The sequence below is a fragment of the Phasianus colchicus genome, chromosome 7, assembly GCF_987193195.1.
Source record: "Phasianus colchicus chromosome 7, bPhaCol1.hap1.1, whole genome shotgun sequence".
NCBI lineage: Eukaryota > Metazoa > Chordata > Aves > Galliformes > Phasianidae > Phasianus > Phasianus colchicus.
The window spans coordinates 25892064-25913883 of NC_143442.1; the positions used below are offsets into that span (position 1 = coordinate 25892064).

At 37.1% G+C, this 21820-nt stretch overlaps 1 protein-coding gene across 22 annotated transcripts in view; it reads left to right on the plus strand.

Annotated features, from left to right (window-relative positions):
• Window positions 1-21820, plus strand: part of TRAK2 (trafficking kinesin protein 2) — a 69582-nt gene that overhangs the window by 13559 nt on the left and 34203 nt on the right. For 9 of the 22 annotated variants that reach the window (XM_031601208.2, XM_031601209.2, XM_031601211.2 and 6 more), the window contains 13 exons: window positions 4782-4852; window positions 5444-5560; window positions 6920-7129; window positions 7642-7720; window positions 9245-9375; window positions 9568-9642; window positions 10503-10619; window positions 11516-11595; window positions 12197-12397; window positions 12532-12830; window positions 13169-13447; window positions 14607-14706; window positions 15218-17689. In XM_031601208.2, the coding sequence (XP_031457068.1) occupies window positions 4782-4852; window positions 5444-5560; window positions 6920-7129; window positions 7642-7720; window positions 9245-9375; window positions 9568-9642; window positions 10503-10619; window positions 11516-11595; window positions 12197-12397; window positions 12532-12830; window positions 13169-13447; window positions 14607-14706; window positions 15218-15896 (2438 nt within the window). In that variant the 3' untranslated portion in view covers window positions 15897-17689. Of the gene's footprint in view, window positions 1-4781; window positions 4853-5443; window positions 5561-6919; window positions 7130-7641; window positions 7721-9244; window positions 9376-9567; window positions 9643-10502; window positions 10620-11515; window positions 11596-12196; window positions 12398-12531; window positions 12831-13168; window positions 13448-14606; window positions 14707-15217; window positions 17735-20845; window positions 20955-21820 lie in introns of those variants that run through there. The other 13 variants (XR_016468360.1, XM_090144224.1, XM_090144223.1 and 10 more) reach the window with 7 other exon arrangements.

Below are 21820 nucleotides of genomic sequence, written 5' to 3' on the forward strand. Positions count from 1 at the left end.
GTCCCTGTCACTGCAGGGGAGTTGGACTAGATGTCCTTAAAAGATCTCTTCCAACTCTAAGGATTCTATGATTCTGCAAATGGCTAAGTCCTGTTTCTTCCACAGAATCACAGAATCGCTCAGGTGGGAGAAGACCTTAAAGATCATTGAGTCCAACCATGACCTAACCATACTATCCTAACTCTAACAACCCTCCTCTAAATCATGTCCCTGAGCACCACATCCAAACTGTTTATAAACACATCCAGTTCCTTCAGTCTCTCCTTGTAGGGCATATTCTCCAAGCCCTTCACAAGATTTGCTGCCTTTCTTTGGACCTGCTCCAGCACCTCAGTGTCCTCTCTGTACTGAGGTGCCCAAAACTGAACACTTGGGGGAATGAACTTGGTATTTGGATTACTGTTTCTCTGTAATGATTACCTCTTCCATATGCTTGCCACCTCTGTACAGGGGTTTTCTGTTGTTTGTGCTTTCAGCCTCCACCCAGGGCATATAGCAAATGATTAAATAAAAGTGACATATTGCCTTCTACAAATACAGTATTCCATAATTTAAAGTAATCTTGTTATCAGTTGAACTTTCATTCTTGGGATTTTTTTAACTGTGGAAAGTATATTGAAAGCCTTAATGATTATTGCTCAGCCTGTTTCTGATAATAGTACTGCAAACACAAATGAATTTTGAGTTGAATGAACGTTTTTATAGTTCACTTGAAGTGATTGTGTGTAGTCAGCGGGGTGTGTACTGTCCTCAGTTTTTTTTATAAAGAGGTGGGATCAAAGTCTGTCAGTGCTGGTAGCAACTTGACATCAAATGTGTCTCTGGTCAATGCATGCATTTCCAGTGTGATAAAGCACAGAGCTCCAAGAGAAGGTTCTTCAGTGAATGTGAACCTGCATTTCCAATCAGTGAGAGGCAGGGGTTTTAACCCATGTAAAATTTGGCAGTCAAGATATTACAGAAACTGGTGTCTTCCTCCTTCACCCAGCAAAAAGTTCTTTTTAGCTATAGAAATGTGTTCTGTGAAAATAGTGAGCTGCTTGTGAGAATTCTTTGGAATTGCTGCCATAGTTTTCCTGGCATTCTCAAAAGTGTTCAGTAACTATGACTGTAAATTTCTGTCTAAAACTGAATATTTTGAATGAGTCTATCTCAGAATTTTGCATTTTAGGATTATATAGGCACTTCTGTATGTAAGATTCAAGTGTGGTTACCCAATGTGAAATGCATCACATTAATTTAAAACATTGTAGTTAGATTTAACATACAGAATTAACTATCATTTACTTGGCCAGGTAGAGAAAGAATAAGGGGGAATGATTTTAAACTAGAAGGGACAGATTTAGGTTAGATTTTAGGAGGAAATTCTTAGAGAGTGATGAAGTGCTGGAGCAGGCTGCAAAGAGACTCTGTGGATGCTCCATCCCTGGAGGTTCAAGGCCAGGTTGGGCTCTGGACAGCTTGAACTAATTGTGGCAACCCTGCCCATGGAAGGGTGTTGGAACTGGACCCAAGCCATTCAGCATCATCATTTTGATGATGTTGTAACTGCCAGATCATCTTCGAGAAACTGTCCAAAGAGGAGTCATCATAGGAGACTTTTTGAGCCTAATAACTTACAGGAAGATACTGGGATGGTCCTAGACAGACATACAGAAACGCAAATCAGGATCTAGTTACAATCACATCCAAATCACTTGTTAGCTGAAGTTTGCATCTTTCTTATAATTGACTGAAATTGGAAGTAAGTATGATTATCATAGTCTTGAAGCATAACTAGGGATTTTTATCAGTATCTGTATCCCTCTCTCTATACGTGTATGAAAACATTATGGAAACTTTTTCCTAAAAAGAATGGTGAAGTTATGATTTGATTCAATTTGTAGTCAATATCTAAGGAAAAAAATAGCAACACACTATTTACTTGAACTCCTCCTCTTTTTATGGCTGCTGCTGCCTATTAGAAGGTTGATCCAGCAACTGGGTGACTGACACTTACCTAGTTTCCAGTGAAGTGGAAGAATGCTTTCTTTGAGACAGAAGAATACTTTTTCTTCATTTGTGGCAGCATAAGAAACCTAGAATTAGAAAATGTCTGTCCTTAGAACTACTTTGTAGATGTGAATAAAGGGGCATGGCACTGCATAACAAGAAGTTTAACCAAAGTGAAGAGTTGTTTGCAGGCTTCACATGGCAAGGTGAGTGAACAGATATGTGTGCTTGTAAGAGAGTGGTGTAACAAACTTATGTGTAATTTTGATTCTGTACTGAAGGAAATTAACAAAGGTTGTATGGAGCTGAGTTTCAAAGCTGTTTCAAAGTTTCAAAGCTGAAAGTTCTGAGATTTCATTTACCAGAGGAGATAGGTGTCTTTGTTTTAGGAACCTATGTATCTGAGTAACCCTGCATGTACTTAGCATAGATCTTTATTAAGTTGATTTAGCAATGGGTAGAAACTTCCATCTGAAGTCGTCTGGTGGGAACACTTAACCACAGGAGAGCTGGCTGTAATATTCTGCCTATAAAGGCTGATAGTTATTTTTGTGTACAGTTGAATTTTCAAAATATTAATAAGCAAGGTAAGTGCCTTCTTGGCAAACAGTGTGGAAGTGACACAGTAAAACTATCCTACAAAATGCGTGTCTTGCCACAGGTAAGTACTTCACATTTTGAGGAGTTAGTTTTCTATTTTTACCCCACCTTAAAATAGAATTAATAAATATCACTGCTTGAAGTTCAAAGCTTGTTAATATTTGGATGGCATGTGTTGGTTTTCTATGCTCACTCATCTACTTAGTAAAAAGTATTTGACTTGTTAGCTTAATTTTCTTCCCAGTTAAACTATTACAGAAACAGTTCGGTAAATCTTATTCTTCTATATTGTTCTTTCTGTTCTCCTCTTTAAAGACAAGTTTCTTCATACGCTAAAATGCAACTTATTTTTTTCTGAAGCACAGACTTAGTGTTATGTTATGTGAGGTTAATTGTAGGCATTACCTTTGTAAAGGATATACATAACTTACATAACATACATTAATAAAATTACTGTGCACTTCAGTGTAGCTCCATTGTCTCATAACTATATCAGCAGCCCTCAGTAACAACTAAGATAAAAATACTCAGAACCAGCACCACGACATACTTGGAGTGTGAATCAGATTTAAACAAGGCATAAAATTATCAGAAATAGATGTAGACCATAATAAACTAATTTCACGATGCAGTGGTGATGGAATTAGTTTCAAAATAGATTAATTTACACCTTCAGCTGAAGCAGATTCTTCTGTATTTATTCATTTTATATTGCTGTATTTTTTTTTTGCTTTCTTGATCATGATTCCATCAAGTGAAAATAGCAAATGATGAACTTTAAGAGGCATAAACATCCTTCACCTGTAAGATATCTAGTCCTAATTTTGAAGAGAATCATATTTAAGTGGTTCCTTAAAATTTCCACAGAAGTTTTAGTAATAAAAAAGGTATGTTTTACATATCTCTTTACTTTTATAGTGGTGGAGGATGTATGCAAATAACCATTCCATTTGCAGTGGTTGCTTTCTATACCTCACCATACCACTCTCTCACTCCCCCTCGCCAAAAGGATGGAGGAAAAATATGATGGAAGAAAAGAGACGTATGTTGAGATAAGGACAGTGTAATTAAAGAAGAAAAAAACAAACCCAAACCCAGCCGGCAAAAGAAACATAGGGTAAAAATAATTATCTGCTTCCCATCAGCAAACAATGTTCAGCCATGTCTTAGGAAGCAGGGTTTCAGTACGTGTAGTGATTGCTCAGGAAAACACTTTCATAACAAGAGCCCCCCTTCTCCTTCCATTTCCTCAGCTTTTTTTGCTGAGCGTGGTGTCATACACTACAGAATATCCCTTTGGATAGTTCAGTACAGCTGCCCTGGTGGTGTCCCCTCTCCACGTCTTTTCCACCCCCTGCCTACTGGGTTTTTTTTTAGGGTGGGGAGAAAGTCTTGATGTTGTGCCAGCACCACTTAGCAATAGATAAAATATTGGTGTGTTATCAGCACTGCTGTAGCTACAAGTGCAAAGCACAGCAGTGTATGGTCTACTGTGGGGAAAGTCAACTCCGTCCCAGCCAGACCCAGTAGACTGTTGCCTTAAATTTTAACTCTTTTCCTCTTCTTTATCTTTCTTCTGTCTTTCATTTTTTGTTACTATAGCTCTTATTGAACTTCCTCCCTCCTCCTTGTCTGGATCTTGCAAATTTTCACAAGGTAATTAAGAGTTTTCTTATTAGTGTCTCTTGTTTCTCAGGACAAGAACTAGAACAGGATAGGGATTTAGACTTTAGCACTGAGTTTTGTTCAGAATTGTCTCATGTTCTTCATGCCCTTAAGTCCCATTTTTCAAGTCCTGCTTGTTGTGGATGAAGTCTTCAAGTGTTTTCAGCTGTATTTGGATATACATTACTTTCCCTTTCTCCCCAGTCTGGTAAATGATTTAATAGCTTAGCTATATTGAAGAAGTTGATCAAAAGATTCTTCACCATTTTCTAATTTTACAGGATATGTAAGCACCTCAGCTTCTAGCTAATGTTGCTGAGAGCTGCAAATACTCAATACCTCATGAGATCAGTCTCTCAAATTAGTACTGTTTCAAATTTCTGAAGTTAAAATGCATTTTCATAAGTTTCTGCGAGTTTCCTCAACTGATTGCTGTATTTCTGCCGTGATTTAGTTCTCTGCCTTCCCAGCAGTCCTCTTATAAATTAAGGTACTTCAGTAAGCGTGGTTTTTTGTCTTGTTAGTTCTAGGTACAGATAATGTGGAGCAGAAAACCTACAGTGATGCTGATATGGTCAGACATCTGCTAGCTGAGGTATGTTCATCTCTGTAATGCTGTGTTAATACATTTGAGGACGTGTATTTGAAGAGATTATTCAGCTACTGGGAATCCTGATTCAGTTGTCTTCATGAGCTGCTTATCAAACACATGGGTCCTGAGAAGCTGCCTAGTCAGTTGCATCATCTCTAAACTATGGATGCCTCACAGGAGCTGGCAAGTAACAATGAAGAAACAGCTTTCTTCTTGGCTTTTACCCTCTCATCACTACTCCACTTAAGTAGTCTGTTCTGGAGAAGTTGTTACTTGAAAGACAACAGAATTGGGCATATGTGAATTCTTAGTATAATACAACAGAATCTTCAACCTCATCAAAACTATACCTAGATTAGGTGCTGTCCCCCTATTATTGAAAATGACTATGCAAGAGAAACACAGTTAGGGATGTGTTCTGGATCAAAATGAAGTATTAATCTTTTTTTTTTGACAATGTTGAAGAACCAATGCATTTGATAGAGGAGCTCTCAAAGTGGTGATGCATTAAACAGTAACTAAGAAAATAAAAATTACTATGAATTTACACTTTATCTGATCAAAAGTAGACATTCATTCACTTTTTATGTGCAGAAAGATCGGGACCTGGAACTGGCAGCACGAATTGGACAAGCCCTGCTTAAGCGAAACCATCTGTTGACAGAACAGAATGAAGCACTAGAAGAACAGTTAGGACAAACTCTAGATCAAGTGAGTGATTTTTTTTTTCTTCTTTTTTTTCCTTTTTTCTTCTTTATATGATGATGGAAATGGGATTAATAGAAATATGTTATTCCATTGTGAACACATGATTGCTGCTTTCAAACTATGTAGTGTACTTTGAAATCATTCTCCTCATTGTCATGGTTCAGTCAACTTTCTTGGGCACTGTGAAGTCTGCACATGGTAGTTACTGAGAAATTGTTAGGTGCTGGAATGTTAGGTTAGGAACGTTAGGTACTATTTATGATAGAGCAAAATTGCACTTTTGAAGTGTTTGTTATGACCATCAGTCTGATATTTTGGTTTTAAACTGAATATAATAATATAAGTAAAAATAGACTGTAGTTGTCATCTGTTGTGACCTTTTAAGTAGCAACTTCTGAAGAGAAGAAACAGTCAGAAAATGAGTGCTTCCATTTAAATATAAAACTAAAAAAAAAAAAACAAACATGAAAAGGGAGTTTTGTTCCATATCTTCACTCCATTTTTTCCTTATTCTTTATTTAATATTCTCTTGATTATTCTTGCTTAAAAATAAATAAATAAATAAATAGTTGTCAACCTAGAAAGTATCCCAAGTTTTTTTTTGTATTTTTTATCTTTGGGGGCAATACATGTAGGGTGAGTGATAGTGAAAAAGTTTCAGCTGCTTGTATTAAACAGTATGCTGGTAATAAATACATACTCACGATCAGCTGTAGGCCGGCATAGGCTTATTTATTCACATAAAAATATCAATAAGCAAAATGGAATCTGTCTTAACTTCAGATTTGTCTCATCTCTTTTTTTTCTTTGTCCTACAGTTCATTTACTATATAGACTGGTGGGGACCATTCTGTGCACATACATAGATTATGGTTAGGCTGAGGTTGGACTTGATGATCCTTGAGGTCCCTTCCAACCTGAGTAATTCTATGATTCTATGATTATCTACTGGTTCTTTTCTCCAGGAAGTTACAGTGCAGAAAAAGGGTCGTAAACAAAAAGATACTAGCTTGTTAAAATGTAAGATATAACAAGGCAGCTGGAAAATTATTTTAAAGTAAGTTGTCTTAAAAAAGGAAAAAAAAAAATAGTAAGCTGTGTTGTCCATTCCTATATTGCCTTAAATTTTCATTCTCCTTTGCAGTGTTAAAACTATGATTTTGTGAACTTCATATAGGATACACAGGGTCTGGATCTTCTGTGCAAATATATATAAATAGATCGTGACCAGAAAGCAGTTTTTAATCTCATTTTAGAGTAGAGCAATGATATCCCAAGAATTGAGAGGCTGCATAAATAATACAATGTAATAGTGTTTAGCTAAACAGTAGTTCACAAGCTGGTAATCTTGTTTTGTGCTAGGTTAACCAGCTCCAGCATGAACTGTCGAAGAAGGATGACCTGCTTCGTATTGTTTCAATTGCTTCTGAGGAAAGCGAAACAGATTCTAGCTGTTCCACACCACTTCGTTTCAATGAGTCTTTCAGTGTATCACAGGGTCTCTTGCAGCTGGATATCTTGCAAGATAAACTCAGGGAGTTGGAGGAAGAGAACCTTGCTCTCCGATCGAAGGTATAGCTGAGTTATAGTATGTACTATGTATGCTGGATATGAGATAAATTAGAACTGTTTAAAAATCTAGTATCTGGGCTTCTCTTTAAACATACAGGTGTTTTGTTTCACTGTATACACATCATATCTAACCACATTTTCTCCACTCTCCACATCCTTCTGTTTCCTTCACTACTACTATGTTCAAAGACCTCTACTCCTATCACAATGCCCTTATGTTATATGTGAATCTGTGTGAGCACCCAGCTGAAGAATGTAGATGTATCAGACCCTTGAGTGTTTGTGACCTGTTCTGGTGTAAATTTAACTGCAATTGGTAGCAGTATTTTGGAAATTTCTATGTGTTGAGATTACATCTTAGTTCGGTCTTAAGGATTAAATAAATAAACAAATCCTTATGAAGACAAAGAGAGGGCAGATTCTTCACTTGCAGCAATGTCCAAAATAAAATTTGTAGCATTAACATATGTATACATAAACTGAAATGGGAAGACTAATTTATTTTTTTTAAGGCCTGCCATCTGAAGACAGAAACCATTACGTATGAAGAGAAGGAACAGCAGTTAGTCAATGACTGTGTCAGAGAGCTCCGTGAGTATCCAAGTTGTATCTTGCAGCAGCAAAATAGTACTTGAACATCTGCTGCCTAAACCTTCTCTTGTTCATCCCTGAATTAAAAAATGAGCTTCAGTAATTTCTGTCAGTTATTTGAGTTTTACTCTTTTACCAAGTGGAAATATCTTTTGTTCTGTATTTCATGAAGTTTCATTGTGGTGTTCAATTTCAGCACAAAACCTCGTGTTTATAAACCTAAACTGAAGACTACAGACACTGGAAAATAGATGAATTTGAATTGGCAAGTGTTTTGATGTGTCTGGAATAGTTATCTAAATTTGCTTTGAGGACTACTTACTTGCAGAGAATGGCAGCTATTCTGTTACTTTGGGGTTTTTTTGATGATTGTATGTATATATTTTTTTAATCAGTAGTCATTTTATATGGTTTGATTCTTTTGTGCATAATAAGCCCATATTTTAAGTTTGCTTTTTTATTTTTGTATGCAACCACCATAAAGAAGACTGGCTGCCTGTTTCTTCTTTTTTAAGATAACCATGAAACAGTATGAACTGATACCTAGCTAGTTGTTAATTTACTATTTTGTCTGTAGAAACTTATATCCATTGCAAGTAAATGTTAATTTCTTAAAACCTCTCAATTTTTCCTTCAGTGAGAATATTCTTGAGTTCTGTTTTGTCTAACTTCATAGCATATACAGGCTTACTAGCCAGTTTAGGCTCTCAGAATCTTCTTCCACAGAATGCCTACTCTGCAGCTTTAAAATTTATGTCTTCAGGAAAGTGATCCTAACTATGACATCAAATGCCTACAGGCCCTTGGACAGGATTTTATCCTGTAGCAAATCTGTGAGATACAGTAATCACTATCAGTTAAAGATAATTTACACTGTTTAAAAAGATAAGTATTTAGCACTTCTAGAGAATCATTTTTCTAACTCAAATTCCACTAAGACTGATGAATTTTTTTTTTTTCTTTTTAAGAAATAAGATTTTTCTTGCTCTAAGGTTATCTTCTAAATCTGTAGTCTGACCTTTTATGCAAGATAGATCATACTTTATTATGACTTTGTACACGTGCCCTTTGTACACGATAGAAGCTATCTATATAAAATACTTCAGCCTTTTGAGGTGCTTTGTCACTTTTCTTCAGGAAACGTTCAAAGAAAAATAACCACTGGAAATTGTGTGCAGTGGGTCTTTGGGGAACAGACAGTTATTAGAATCAAAAGATAGATTAAGAGGTGTATGCTGTATTGAGAAAGCGTGAAAAAATTTTGCATACAGAAAATGGCAGATCAACTCAGAGCCTACTTTCTTCAGCATATTCCAATAAATCTGGTCTTGATTATGGGTCCCTGTGTCACTTGAAATAATTTGTAGTGGCTTGTCTTGGTTATGCTACGGTCATTGATCCTATCTTTGCTCTGTATATCAGTTTCTGCATACTCAATTTTCAGCAAGTTAAACCTACATTTGAAGTTGACTTTTTCTTTTATTTCCTTAAAGCCCTTGATGGAGTTGCTTTTATATTTTGTAGGGCAAACAAATGCTCAAATTTCCAGAATAACAGAGGAGTTGTCAGAGAAGAGTGAGGAGCTGGTTCGCTACCAGGAAGAGATTTCATCCCTTTTGTCTCAGATTGTTGATCTTCAGCATAAACTCAAAGAAGTAAGGGACTGCTGATGAATTGTGTGTGCATGTGTTTATGTGCAGACAAGCAGATGTGTGTACTTGCAGTGGGTGAAAATAGACTTGTGAAGTGGGGGTTACATCACTGTGATTGTTTCAGGAAAGTATGGCAGAGAATCAACTCTCAAGGAAATCAGTTAAGAAAATAATAGACACCTTTTGTGCTTTCAGCATGTGATTGAGAAGGAAGAGCTGAAACTTCACTTACAAGCTTCCAAAGATGCTCAGAGACAACTGACAGCAGAGGTATTTAAGGTGCATGTGCACGTTTGTGTGTGTAACAGAATACAAGAGAAATAAAACTAAATGACAAGAAGAACTTTCTTCTTTTTAATTATTATTTATTTATTTTAAAATTATTTATTTATTCTTTTTTTCATTATGGTAGGAGACAAATGATAGGAGGAAAAGAATAATTGCTTTGAACCATACTTTCGTGGTTCATGAAAGTCTGAAAGGCAAAGAGGATGTTCCCAGTAGATAGATTTTACTTACTTTTCTTAGTTGTTATGAAAAAGAACACATTAATATGAATATTACTGATTACATCAACAGCGCTGTAGCTCACCGTAGCTTAAGGAAATTCTATTCCTTCTTTTGCATTTGTAGTACTTTATTTGCAGGCTTTTAATTGACTTTGGTTTTAAGTCTGTACTCTTTTAAGTCTTAATTTGGACTTTGTCTCTCACCACTGAAATCGGTGTGAGTGTTACGCTGAGTGTAGTCATAGAATCACTGAATGGTTTCTGTTGGAAGGGACTTTTTAGATCATCTGGTTCCAACCCCCCTGCAATAGGCAGGGATGCCTCCACTAGACCAGATTGTTCACAGCCCCCCATCCAGCATGGTCTTACATACTTCCCTTCTAGAGGAGGTGCTCCAGCCCTCTGGTCATCTTCTTGGGCCTTGACAGGACCCACTTCTAGAGCTCCATGTCTTTCTTGTGTCTAGTATTGCTTTCAATTTTAGATGTTAGCATGTGCTGTGTAATGGTAGAAACATGGTACTGAATCCATCCCATCTGTACAAGTTACTCAGTTTCACTGCGTCTTTTTGTTTTGTTTCTGTTGGAGCATAATGGTATCATGTCGTCTTTTCTCTTTCAGTTACATGAGTTGCAAGATCGGAATGCAGAGTGTTTGGGGATGTTGCATGAATCTCAAGAAGAAGTGAAGTTGCTGCGCAGCAGAGCCAGCTCCGTTGCTTGTCTCTGCCACCCTCAGGCATGTGGAACATTTCCTGTGGTAACAAATACTGCTACTATGGTGTATACCTACTGGCACAAATGGCCTTGAGTAAACAGCTGTTACCTGCACTGCAGTGGGAACCATTTTGTTATAGGCAAAGAAGCTGAGGTTTTTCCAGTTTTTTAAGGTGCACGCTTCCTAGTGTACGCTTTTCATATTTAGTAAATTAATCATTCACTTGCCATTTTATGATATTAGGATGGCTTTTCCTTTTTATGCGACTTTTATTTTAAGTACAGGAATTGATATGTTTGGTTGCGCTAGTATATTGTTAAATTTTATAACTTGACAATATTTAAGAAACCTTTTTTTTGAGAGTTCAAACAGCGTTTTTTTCCTTTAAGTATCTTATGATGTGCTTTTATGTCCTTATCTCCTTATCTTGTGAAACTGAACTTTTAAGCATAATCAGAAATGTGTTAGACTAATTGCTGAAGATAACTAAACCAATGGAAAAAAAATGGTAAAAGCTTTTACTTTCTTGTTAGTATCAGGAATATTCTGAATAGTGTATCACAAATTTCTGGGCTGTGATGGGAATTTGTCAAGTTTTGATTGGTCATTCTTATACAGAAACCCTTGTGTGTGTTTTGACCTTGTAAGAAGTGCTCCTACCAAGCGTAGTTTAATTTAAGAAGCCAAGAGTACCAAGAAAGTAGATTTTGCTAATGAAAGTTTTATGTAGATGTTTTTATGGTGTAAAACTTACTTCTCCCCACCTTCAGAGACTGGAAGGTCTTTGCATTATACTCTGTGTGAAACATATCTATGAGGGAAAAAAGTTGAAAATTTTCAAGTATTTTGAGAGATGTTTTCTGCTAAAATTATTGTATTTAATTTGTCAACTCTTCTGGTTCTCTTTTTTTCTCTAGGATTCCCTTGCAGCAGAAATTGAAGGGACAATGCGGAAAGAACTGAGTCAGGTTGATGAATCTCTCCTATCCAAGCAAAAGTATGTTTTTAGATATCTTTGTGACATTTCAGTACTTTTCCATATGCTTATATTAGGTAAGGTGAGCTATTTGGAAATCTGTAAGTGTGAACTTTCATTCTACAGTAAGTTTTCTATATAGCTTAAAAAAAAAAAAAATTACCTGGTAGACTTTTCAAGTTTGAAATCTATTATTCTTAATTGGTTCCATGAAGAAGCTGGAAATTTGCTAGAATGTTATCTCATTCTTTGATTTCTGAGATTTTTTGATGCAGATTCTCTGACAAGCAGCACTAGTTTTATCATTTTGACTGCTTATAGAAAAATTATCTGGCAAGGGATATTATAGCTTAAATATTGATAACAATTTCTAAAGCTCTGAAGATTTATTCCTGAAGACCACACTTTTGACCAAGAGTTAAATATAAGCTTCTAAAATTTCTCAGATAGTTATCAGTAGACTGTTTTGTTCTTCCAGGTCAAAGTAAGCAATAATTCTGATATTAATGGAGGAGTATCTTAGGTAATTCTGTTCTACTGTAGTCTTTGGCACATTTGTTGTGCAAAGCTTTGTTATCCTTTTAAAAATGCCATATTTGTTTCCTTGTTTTTGTTTTTGCAGGAGTCAACAGAAACGAGTATTTGACACTGTCAGGGTTGCTAATGTTACTCGTGGCCGTTCTTCTTCTTTTCCTGCTCCATTACCAATCCCTGGATCTAATAGGTCAAGTGTTGTTATGACAGCAAAGCCTTTTCAGTCTGGCTTACAGATGGAAAGCCATGCACACATGATCCAGAGGAGCAGCTCTGAGAAGAATTTGAAGTAGGAAACAGTCTATTATTGTCTTTCTAAACTGATTTACTTAAAACTAAATCCACACTGGACCCTTGCTACGCAAGAGAAAAATATTTAATTTAGTGGTCTCCATATCTGTTATTATTTCTTGTTTCTCACAGGGGCAGACATAAGCCTGGCCAGCCAGGAACTCCTGGAGACAATGACTTAGTCACAGCTCTGCACAGACTCTCTCTCCGTCACCAGAACTATCTCAGTGAAAAGCAGTTCTTTGAGGAGGAGTGGGAGCGCAAAATGCATTTGCTGACTGAGCAGAAAGAAGGGGCTAGTGGTTATAGTACACCAACAGAAAGTTGTTTTTCTTTGGGTACAAACTCAGAATTCACCGATCTCTCTGCCAGCTCCAGTAACCTCCGTGTCCTTCTACCAGAAAAACTGCAAATTGTCAAGCCCATCGAAGGTAAGCAGATGATCTTCCTTCTTCTATCAGCAGAAAAAGATTTGATATTAATTTGCCAACTAACTTGTTGTGTGTATAGACAGATATGATAATTAATAAGGGGAAAAAGCATTATTGTTGGCTTTGTGCCAACTAGCTCATCAATATAACTTTGTATTTGGCTTTCTTACATGGTGCTAAGTGTTAGGCTTTTTCTGGCTCTTGGCATCACCATCCAAGTGCACAGTGTGCTTTACCAACAGCACCAGGTGGCAGAAATTGTTGTGATTCAGTGTTCTTGTAACTCGATGTAATAGTAGGTATTGGCTCTCTGAAACCATTCTCTTTTGTGGCACCAGGATCTCAGACCCTGTTTCACTGGCAGCAGCTTGCTCGACCCAACCTAGGCACCATACTTGACCCAAGACCGGGTGTTGTTACAAAAGGTTTTACCCCTCTGACTGATGATTCTGTGCACCGCATCTCTGACTTGGAGGAGGATGATGAAGAAGAAGGGGAAGGAGGTATAACATTTCAAGTGCAACAATCCTTCCCAGAGAAAAAGAAGTCTGCGGTGGCAAAACCAGTGTCAGGGATTTTTCTGTCACCTATTACTTCAGTAGCAGTACCACTCCCTGGTAAGAAGCACAGTTACTGATTTTTTTTTCCTCCTTTTGTATGCTGATTTCTGAGATTTTAACCCATACTTGATGCCTTGATAATTTTAGCTGTTTACAAACTGTCCACCCTCCACTTTCAAGTCTGCAGTAAATTTGTTAGGGAAACATTCTCAACTTCATCTACACACACATGCTACAAAATATAGTGATGGGGGTTGTAGAAGGTGATGTTTGTCTTTTATGTCAGTTTTTTAATTAGGTGGTACAAGACTGCTGGAATACTTACCTGGGATAAGGTTATATCTGAATAACTATATGCTAAGCAGTTGTCTTCTAACACAATTGAAGATGACCAGTATCTTCCATTTAATTATCAAAAATGTGCTACTTTTGTTAGTAAAAGGTGTAAAGCTTAGATTCTGTGGAAAACAGTGCCTTACAAAGGTGAGGATGGATATCCTAACATTAAATTTGTATCAAACCCCTCATGGGAAAATTACGTATTGCGAACATTGATCTTATTTTCGTCAAAATACAAATCCCTAAGGAAGGCTGATGTCAAAGAATGGGAAAAACATCCCTGCTTTCTCTTGGCATATGGGCTTCATCACTGTTTATGTGCTGAGCTCTCTAATTGCAGTGTGGGTTTACAGACCAAAATTTTTTATCAGGACTCTACTTTTTGTTAGGTTTTATATAGTTTAGGAATATATCTCCAATAACTTAGTTTTCTGCAGAATTCTGTACTACAGTAGTTCAAAGTGCTAGTTCAAATGCAATTTAATACACATGGTACAGTTTCTTCCAGTTCTCTTCATCCTTAGAGCATTTTATAAAGGCTAGATAGAAGCTTGTGCCTTGTTTTTTGGATGTCCATATTTCTTGTACTGCTAGTTAGCTTCTGTGGTTATTGATGTTACTAACATTTGAAAAGCATAATTTCAGCTCATCTTAAACGGGAAAAAACATAAAGCAAGAAAGTGAATGGATTTTAAAATAAACTAATGGTAGAATCTTTTTCTCAACTGAAATAGCTGACTTTTAGACAATACTGTCTTTGTTACCTTTTAAAAAAGCTAAAAATTAGCATTGATAACATCATCTTAAACATTGCTTTCATTAATCATGATCTGTCTCTACTTTTAACCTCATGGGATGTAAATTCTCCACGTTGCAGCCTTGAATCCTGGCAAGTGTCTGTCTTCAACAAATTCTACGTTTACTTTTACTACCTGTAGAATCCTTCACCCGTCTGATGTCACCCAAGTTACTCCCAGGTATGGTGACTGCTGACATATTAAGAGTTACTGCATAGAATCAGATGGTTGCATTCTGGCTTTTGATATATAGACAAGTTTTTAAAAAAATACCAAGATAGTTAGGCAATGCATAAAATGTTATTCATTACAGGGGTTGCAATTACAAAGGCGAAATTTGAAATTCTCCAGAATAAAACAGGAGTGTTTTTTTTTTCCTTTGATCCTTTTTAAAAAAAACTGAGCTATTGCTTAGTGTTGTAACAATTATTTTTGTTTCCTGTCTCCATGTTCAGACATTAAAAATTATACATGAAAGATAAATGCTTTGGTACATACATCAAAACCTCTTTGTCAACCAATACGTTCTAGATATTTTGCAGAACACTAATAATGAATCCACTAAAGCTGAAACTGTCAAAAATATCAAGTTTACTTTTTCTTGAACCTTTCGTATACTAAAAGGCAGATATAGAGCCAAGCTGTCTGCATATATCTGAAGTGTATCTTCTCTGTTTCACTTTTGTTTCAGCTCTACGTCTGCCTCATTTTCACTTGGAAATAGTGGCAAGAGCTTTGGAAACCATGTAGTGAGCACTCCAGCCATGTCTTACAGGCTTAGTATTGGAGAATTTCTCACCAACAGAGGAGATTCAACCACTACCCTCAGCAGTACCAGCAGTCTGGCTCAACTCTTGCAAGAGCGTGGCATCTCTGCCAAGGTTTATGATAGTCCCCTATTAGATAAACTGCCTCTGCTACAGCCCCCTCGTACAGTCCCTGTTCCTTCTACTCCACCGAATTCTCCTTCACATTCACCTTGTCCTTCCCCTCCGCCATTTGAGTCTCGAGTGCATCACTCAGAAAATTTCCTGGCTTCAAGACCAGCAGAAACATTCTTGCAGGAAATGTATGGCCTAAAGCCCTCCCGTAACGCTCCAGATGTAGGCCAGCTGAAGATGAACCTGGTGGACAGGCTGAAGAGGCTGGGTATTGCCAGGGTTATCAAGCCCCCTGATACACAAGACCACAAGAAGAATCAGGGGGCAGAGGTTAGCTTGCAGAGGCCAGACTCGGCTGTGTTTCTAAATGCAGGTAGCAACTTAATGGCAGGACTGAGAAGAAACCAGAGTCTTCCAGCCATGATTGGAGCATTAGGGGCCCCAGTCTGCACACAGCCAACAAAAATGGATATCCTAAAAGAGGACTGATTGCTGTGGATACTGGCTTAGTAAATAATTCAAGAGGGATAAGCATCCAGTACAGAAAAGGTTAGGTGTGTTACAGAAGAGGTGGAGAATGCATGTGCATGTTAAAAGGGGTGGGGAGAGAAGTGATAGGGTCAAGGAGAAAAGAACATTGCTTGGGTCTGGGAAAGAAGGCTTTTGTGGAAGATAAGAAAAGAAAGAAGAAACCAAAGCTTAGTTTTGAGATCTCTCCAGCATCTGTCTTAGCTTAAGTAAAAGTCCCACTGTAGACGTTTTCAGTATTTTAATGTTTTAAACTGTACTTGTAGAACTGTCTTGCAGGTGCTGTTCTATTTTTTCTACCATATGACTATAGTATTTATAATTTGTTAGCAGTCAGGCTGTATCATTTGAATACGATATTAAGATAATAATCAGTCTGACTAGCATCATTTGTCCAAGTTCTTCTCTGTAGCAAATACAAAAACTTGGAACTACTTTAATTCTAGTATTTTCTAGCTCAGAAACTGCTCTTTTGAACTCCCCATGTTGAGAAACAGAAGTGAGAACCTTTAATTTGACATTTGAGCACAAAAATGAATGATCAGGATTTGTTTTTTTGAAAGAGTGCAATTGTGCTAGTGAGTTACTCACAGAAGTTAATTTCTTTCTAGAGCTTCTGAAGCATACAGTGGAAAGTGCAATGAGTGAGAACTAAGAAGCATAAAAGTATGTATTAGGGTGAAAATTTCAAACTAAGAATTTTTTTTTTTCACATACAAAAAAAACCTCTCAGGCACGTTTCAATATTCAAAATGACATAAAAACTAGATGCTTGATTCAGAGTTTGTTTTCACTTGGCATAAGCAGAGAGCTTTTACCTAAATGCTTGAAAAATCAGTAATCTGAATCTTGACAGCTAGGCATTCTGTATATTGGAGACTTTGGCAGCAACATCATCATGCCTTTTGTTCAGATATTCCTGATTTTAGGCAGGATTTTGTTTGAAAGATTTCATTAAGATCAAAATTTATCATTCTGTATTCAGAAAATGGAAGATGAAAGCCAGTGTTCTTTGTAGCATTTTATGAATGCAGATCAATTTGGCCTGTGTTGAAATCATGTTTGAATGATGAAAAGTGGCTCTGACCATGGTTCTGAATTACCACTGAGGCAGACTTTTTGTCTCAAAAGAAAACACCGCTGGAGAAATCTGGTTTCAGAATGACATTCAGCAAAGTATCATTGCCTGTTCTGCTTTTTGAATTCCTTCCTGACCAAGCTTCTAGTGATAACTGAATAATCTACAATAGATTTAAAATGTATCTTAAGAAAAAATATTTGTTCCCCATTCCTTGGGGGAATAGATCTTTGCCAGTGATCAGAATAGAAACAGGTTCTTAAATCTGTGATTTTTTTTTTTCAGTGTACCTAACGTATTTGAATGATTTTAAAGTTTGTTTCCATATAGTTAGTTAGAGCAGCCAGTGTTTACCTTGGCTGTTAGAGTGTATGTGGGAAGTAGGTGGCATCTTTCTGGATATATGGTATGAAGCACTGGCATAATTACACTGATTTGCATTTGGCATATGGCACATCCACACCCTTGTTGCTGCAGGATTGAGTGGAGTAGGGCAGGAAAAGAAAGCTTCTTAAAGTGATTTGTAATGTGGCCTTTCTGCTTTTACAGCCCTATGGATCTCATGATGACTCTGATATAGCAGTCTTTTTTTGTAAAAGGAAAAGGACTAATCACTTCAAACTTGCACAGGGACTCTCAGCAGAAACTTTCTGTCAGCAGCGCACAGAAATATTCAGGAACTCCTGGAGTTGCCTTTTGCTCTCTAAGAATCTTATGAAAGGTGAATTTTATTTGAAATACTATATACGGGTTAATTTGTTTTTTAAATGAAAAATATTTAATTCCTTCATGTAAATATTTATGTTTGTACTTCCTTAACTGTTCACTGGGCCTTACCTAGCTAAATAAGGTAAGAATGAAAGAGCTGGGGAGAGATATTCTTGCTCTCCAGTAAACTAAGGAATGAGTTGACAAAAGATTAGATAGTTTGATATAAACAGGGAAGTATATAACGTGGCAGAAGTCTGTCTGTTTTATGTACGTTTATTATAGGAATGCATCGAAGAGACAGATAATTTTTAAAGGTATTTCACTATGTTTCTAACTAGCTTCATTATATAACTTCAGATCATTGCATGTGTTATCAGCAGAAAAAGGAAAATAAATTAAATCCAAATTCCTTTGGCAGACTATGCTTCCATTAAAAGCTATGTAATAGCACATTAATTAAATGCATGTTTCTTTTCAGGACAATTCCATTTTCTGTAGCCTAGCAATAGAAACTGGTTCCGTTCAAACGATACGATAGATATTGCGAGGTTTGTTGGTTGCTTTCTGTAGGATCATCAGATATTTACACAAGCAGGAAGATGATCAAAGAGTTTGAATACTGCTGTGTTTGTATTCATCCAGTTTTTTGATGCCGTGGTACAGTACTTTTGAAATTCTGTTGTGCATTTTGTATACTTGTGCCTAGCTTGCAGCAGCAGGGAAAGTTGCTACATCTTCCAAGTTTACCTCTTGGTGCCAAAATCAAGCAGACAAACACGTGTATTTCTGATAACATACTAAAGTTGCCATTATTCTAGGAACTCACTTGGGTTCCATTGTCTCCTGCAAGAGGGGAAATGAACTTGGATGACTTAAGTAGCTGAGATCTTGCTCAAGATCTTTTTGTCCTGCACAGATGTGATTTGGTTGAGTGAATTGATGGAGAGTTGCACTTGTAAAACGTTCTGCTACCTTGCAAATTTGAGACAAAAAATAGATGCTGCAAAGAAAAGAAGTGCCATGTTTGTGAAAGTTCAAGACATTGGAAAGGAAAATTTTGTAGTGTCTACATTTATTCAGGTTGGCTTAAGTCAAGTACAAGTTTATAACTTTCTAGTTGTACAGGCGTACAGTTCAAGCTTCACTGTGTTTGATAAACTTGGAGATACCTGCACACTCAAAATACCTGTGGGCTGATGAAGTCAAAAGTCTACTGCTGTCAAAGAGCATTACAGAGGGAATGAGGATAATAGGTTTGAGCCTCTTTTGGCTGCTACACAAAGGGATTACACACAACGTTTGAACGGTCTGGGAACGTTTGTTTTTTCCATCTGCTTTTTGCACCTACTGTTGTTTCATGGTGGAATGTAAATTTCGTAATAAACATGTATAACATGTCCTTTTTCAGTATGTTGGTCATCTTGTGTGGTTTCTTCCAGATGTCATCATCTGTTTTGCAATGTTATTTAGTAAAACTGAGATTAGAGCTTTTTGACAGTTGGATAGAATTTAGTGATTGGTGTACAGATTAAGTGAATTGGTATCTGCATAAGTATTGCATATAAAAGCTATCTTAGAAATTGATTCCAAAACTTGATCAGGCTGTGCTAGTCTTTGCAGTTGTGTTCATAATTAAGCAATTAAAGGAAATATAGATGTGCAATACAAGTTGTGGTCAGACTTTGACTGCAGTTTAGATGTGTTGGTTAAATCTAGAAAACAACATTTAGTATGCTGCTTTTTGAATAATATTTTACTTATGAGTGATAAAACTTCACATCAGCTTCTAAGCAGAATATTTGATTGTGAGCCTCAATTGAAATCAATATGCTTATGCTTTCTGGTAGTACAGCAGCTAATGCTGCATTCTTCTAGCAATATTGTGACAAATAGCAAGAAGCAGAAAAGAGACTGGACTATTCTGCTACAATTAAGTACCTATCTAGGTCAGTGGCTTTGTTTGCATTTATTTTATGGCCTCCTGTTTGGAAATATATATTCTTCCCTTGTTTTTTCTTCAGACCTTCAAGGGAAGATTGTTTTGAGCTTTTTACAGGAAAATGTGTGATTTCCTATCTCAATAGCTGTACTTCTATTAGCCTTCCTCTGTGTTTGTGATAAAGGGGGGGCAGAGACTGAAACCAAGCTACTTATCCTTGAAGAGTACTCCCTTTGTGCATGTCTCATGAAATTCCATATGCACAGAGGTACCCAATTTTTGCCTGCAGCTGTGCATACCTCCAACACATGTCCTTGCACCTGCTTTTGTGGCAGAAAGGCTCAGATTGTTCTGAAAATGCTCAATTACTTCCATGGTACAGACTGGGAACAGCATTTATTGCAGTTAACAGGTTTTTACTAAAATTTGTCTAATTTAATAACTGATAGTGGTTCCTCTAGCACTCTGTGCAGAACATCGCAAGAAATTAGGAACCAACACTATCCTATGGTAAGTATCTTCTATTTATTTAGCTTGCTATCTTTTCTGACATGAGAGAATGGCAAAGGACTGGAACCCTCATCTGACTGAAGATGACTTTTCAGCTCAGCATTTCATATGCTGAAGACTGAGTTGGACATCCTGCAGAGAGATTCTGCAACTGTTGGACCTACAGGTGGTTAGGCAGGGTCAAGCCACAAAATAGAATGCCTGCATCTGCATTGCAAAAGTCCCCTAAGTTTGCTTCACCAACATGCATGCAACTTACATTGTTGCCTAATATTCACTGTATTTATGCAGCTAGAAGGCTGTACATCTGTGTAAGAAATGGTGATCTACGTAGAGCTGCACTACTACAATAGCACTACTGCAAATACACGAGGGTAAAAGAATGTCCTAACTCTCTGTGAAATGTAGGCTATTTCAAACTAGTTCCTCGGTGATGGTTCTAACAATCTCCTCCTCTACAATTAAAAAAACAAAACAAAATAAAAAACCCAAAAACAAGGGAAGCAAGGAGAGAGTGAAGATAACTGTTCTTGGTATTTGGTACTACTTGTTTGTCACAAGTCACCTTAACAATTTACTGTTGTTTGTATTTACTAGTTGTGATGTTGATTTACAAAGAAAAAAAAAAACAACAAAAAGAAAACAGAGTTTTTTCTTCTTTTCTTTGCAAAGAAAGCAAAATACCTGCTGCTGAGAGAAGCATCAAGCAGAAAATCACATCAGTTGAAGAAAACCACCAGGTCACTGCAGTTTATCTCTATGATGAAAATGTTACCCTAAGGTAAGCACTGCAGAATTAGTGTGAGCAAATAATTGACACCAATGAGAGTTAGTCTAAAAAGTGCAAATGTTTACCTCACTGTGTGTGCTGTGGCCTGCCTGTGGCTGTCCACTTGTAACTGCTTGGTGCACTGTCCCACTGGCAGGGGTGCTTCTGCAGGTGACTGCAATACATGTGCCTAAGCAGCACACACAGAAGCCTTCGAAGCCTTACTGATGGTTTTGTTGCTTTACATATTTGTTACAAGGAGCATGAGAGGTAGAGAGAATTTCCTTTTTTCTTCATATGCATGAGTGTAATTAGTCTGCAGAGCTGCTGAGATTCCTTGTGAATCAGTGAGATAGTTGCTTTATAAGAGGAAACCAATTATAAAAGAGTTTGAAAGGGCACACATTTAATTCCTATTTGAAGAAGAGTTGCCAAACTGATTATATGAGGAGAATACTAGTAAGACCTTGCTTATGGGATGCATTTATCTTGCTGGAAAATTCCCCCAGATTTTTTATATCATGTTCTCCTGGGGAAACTATTTCCCTCAGAATAGGTAACTGTAGTTGCTGTAGTTTTTTTCTTTTAATTAAGAGTTGCCTGGGTGAGCATGCTGTCAGATTCTTCTGATTTCAGATCTCTGGGCTCACTTAAATTTTGTCAGCAATACAAGCTTAAAAGACAATCCAGCCTCCACCCAAAGGAAAGGGAAGTGTGCAACTTGTCATTTGGTTGTAACTGGTCCCCAGCTGGCTGATCTGCAGTGTGACAAGCAGGACAGTTAGAATAGCAGGAGCCCAAGGTGTATGTACAGAACAGAATGTTGCTGAAGAACACAGGTGCAATATAAAGTACTGAACGGTATGCGTGGAGAGAGA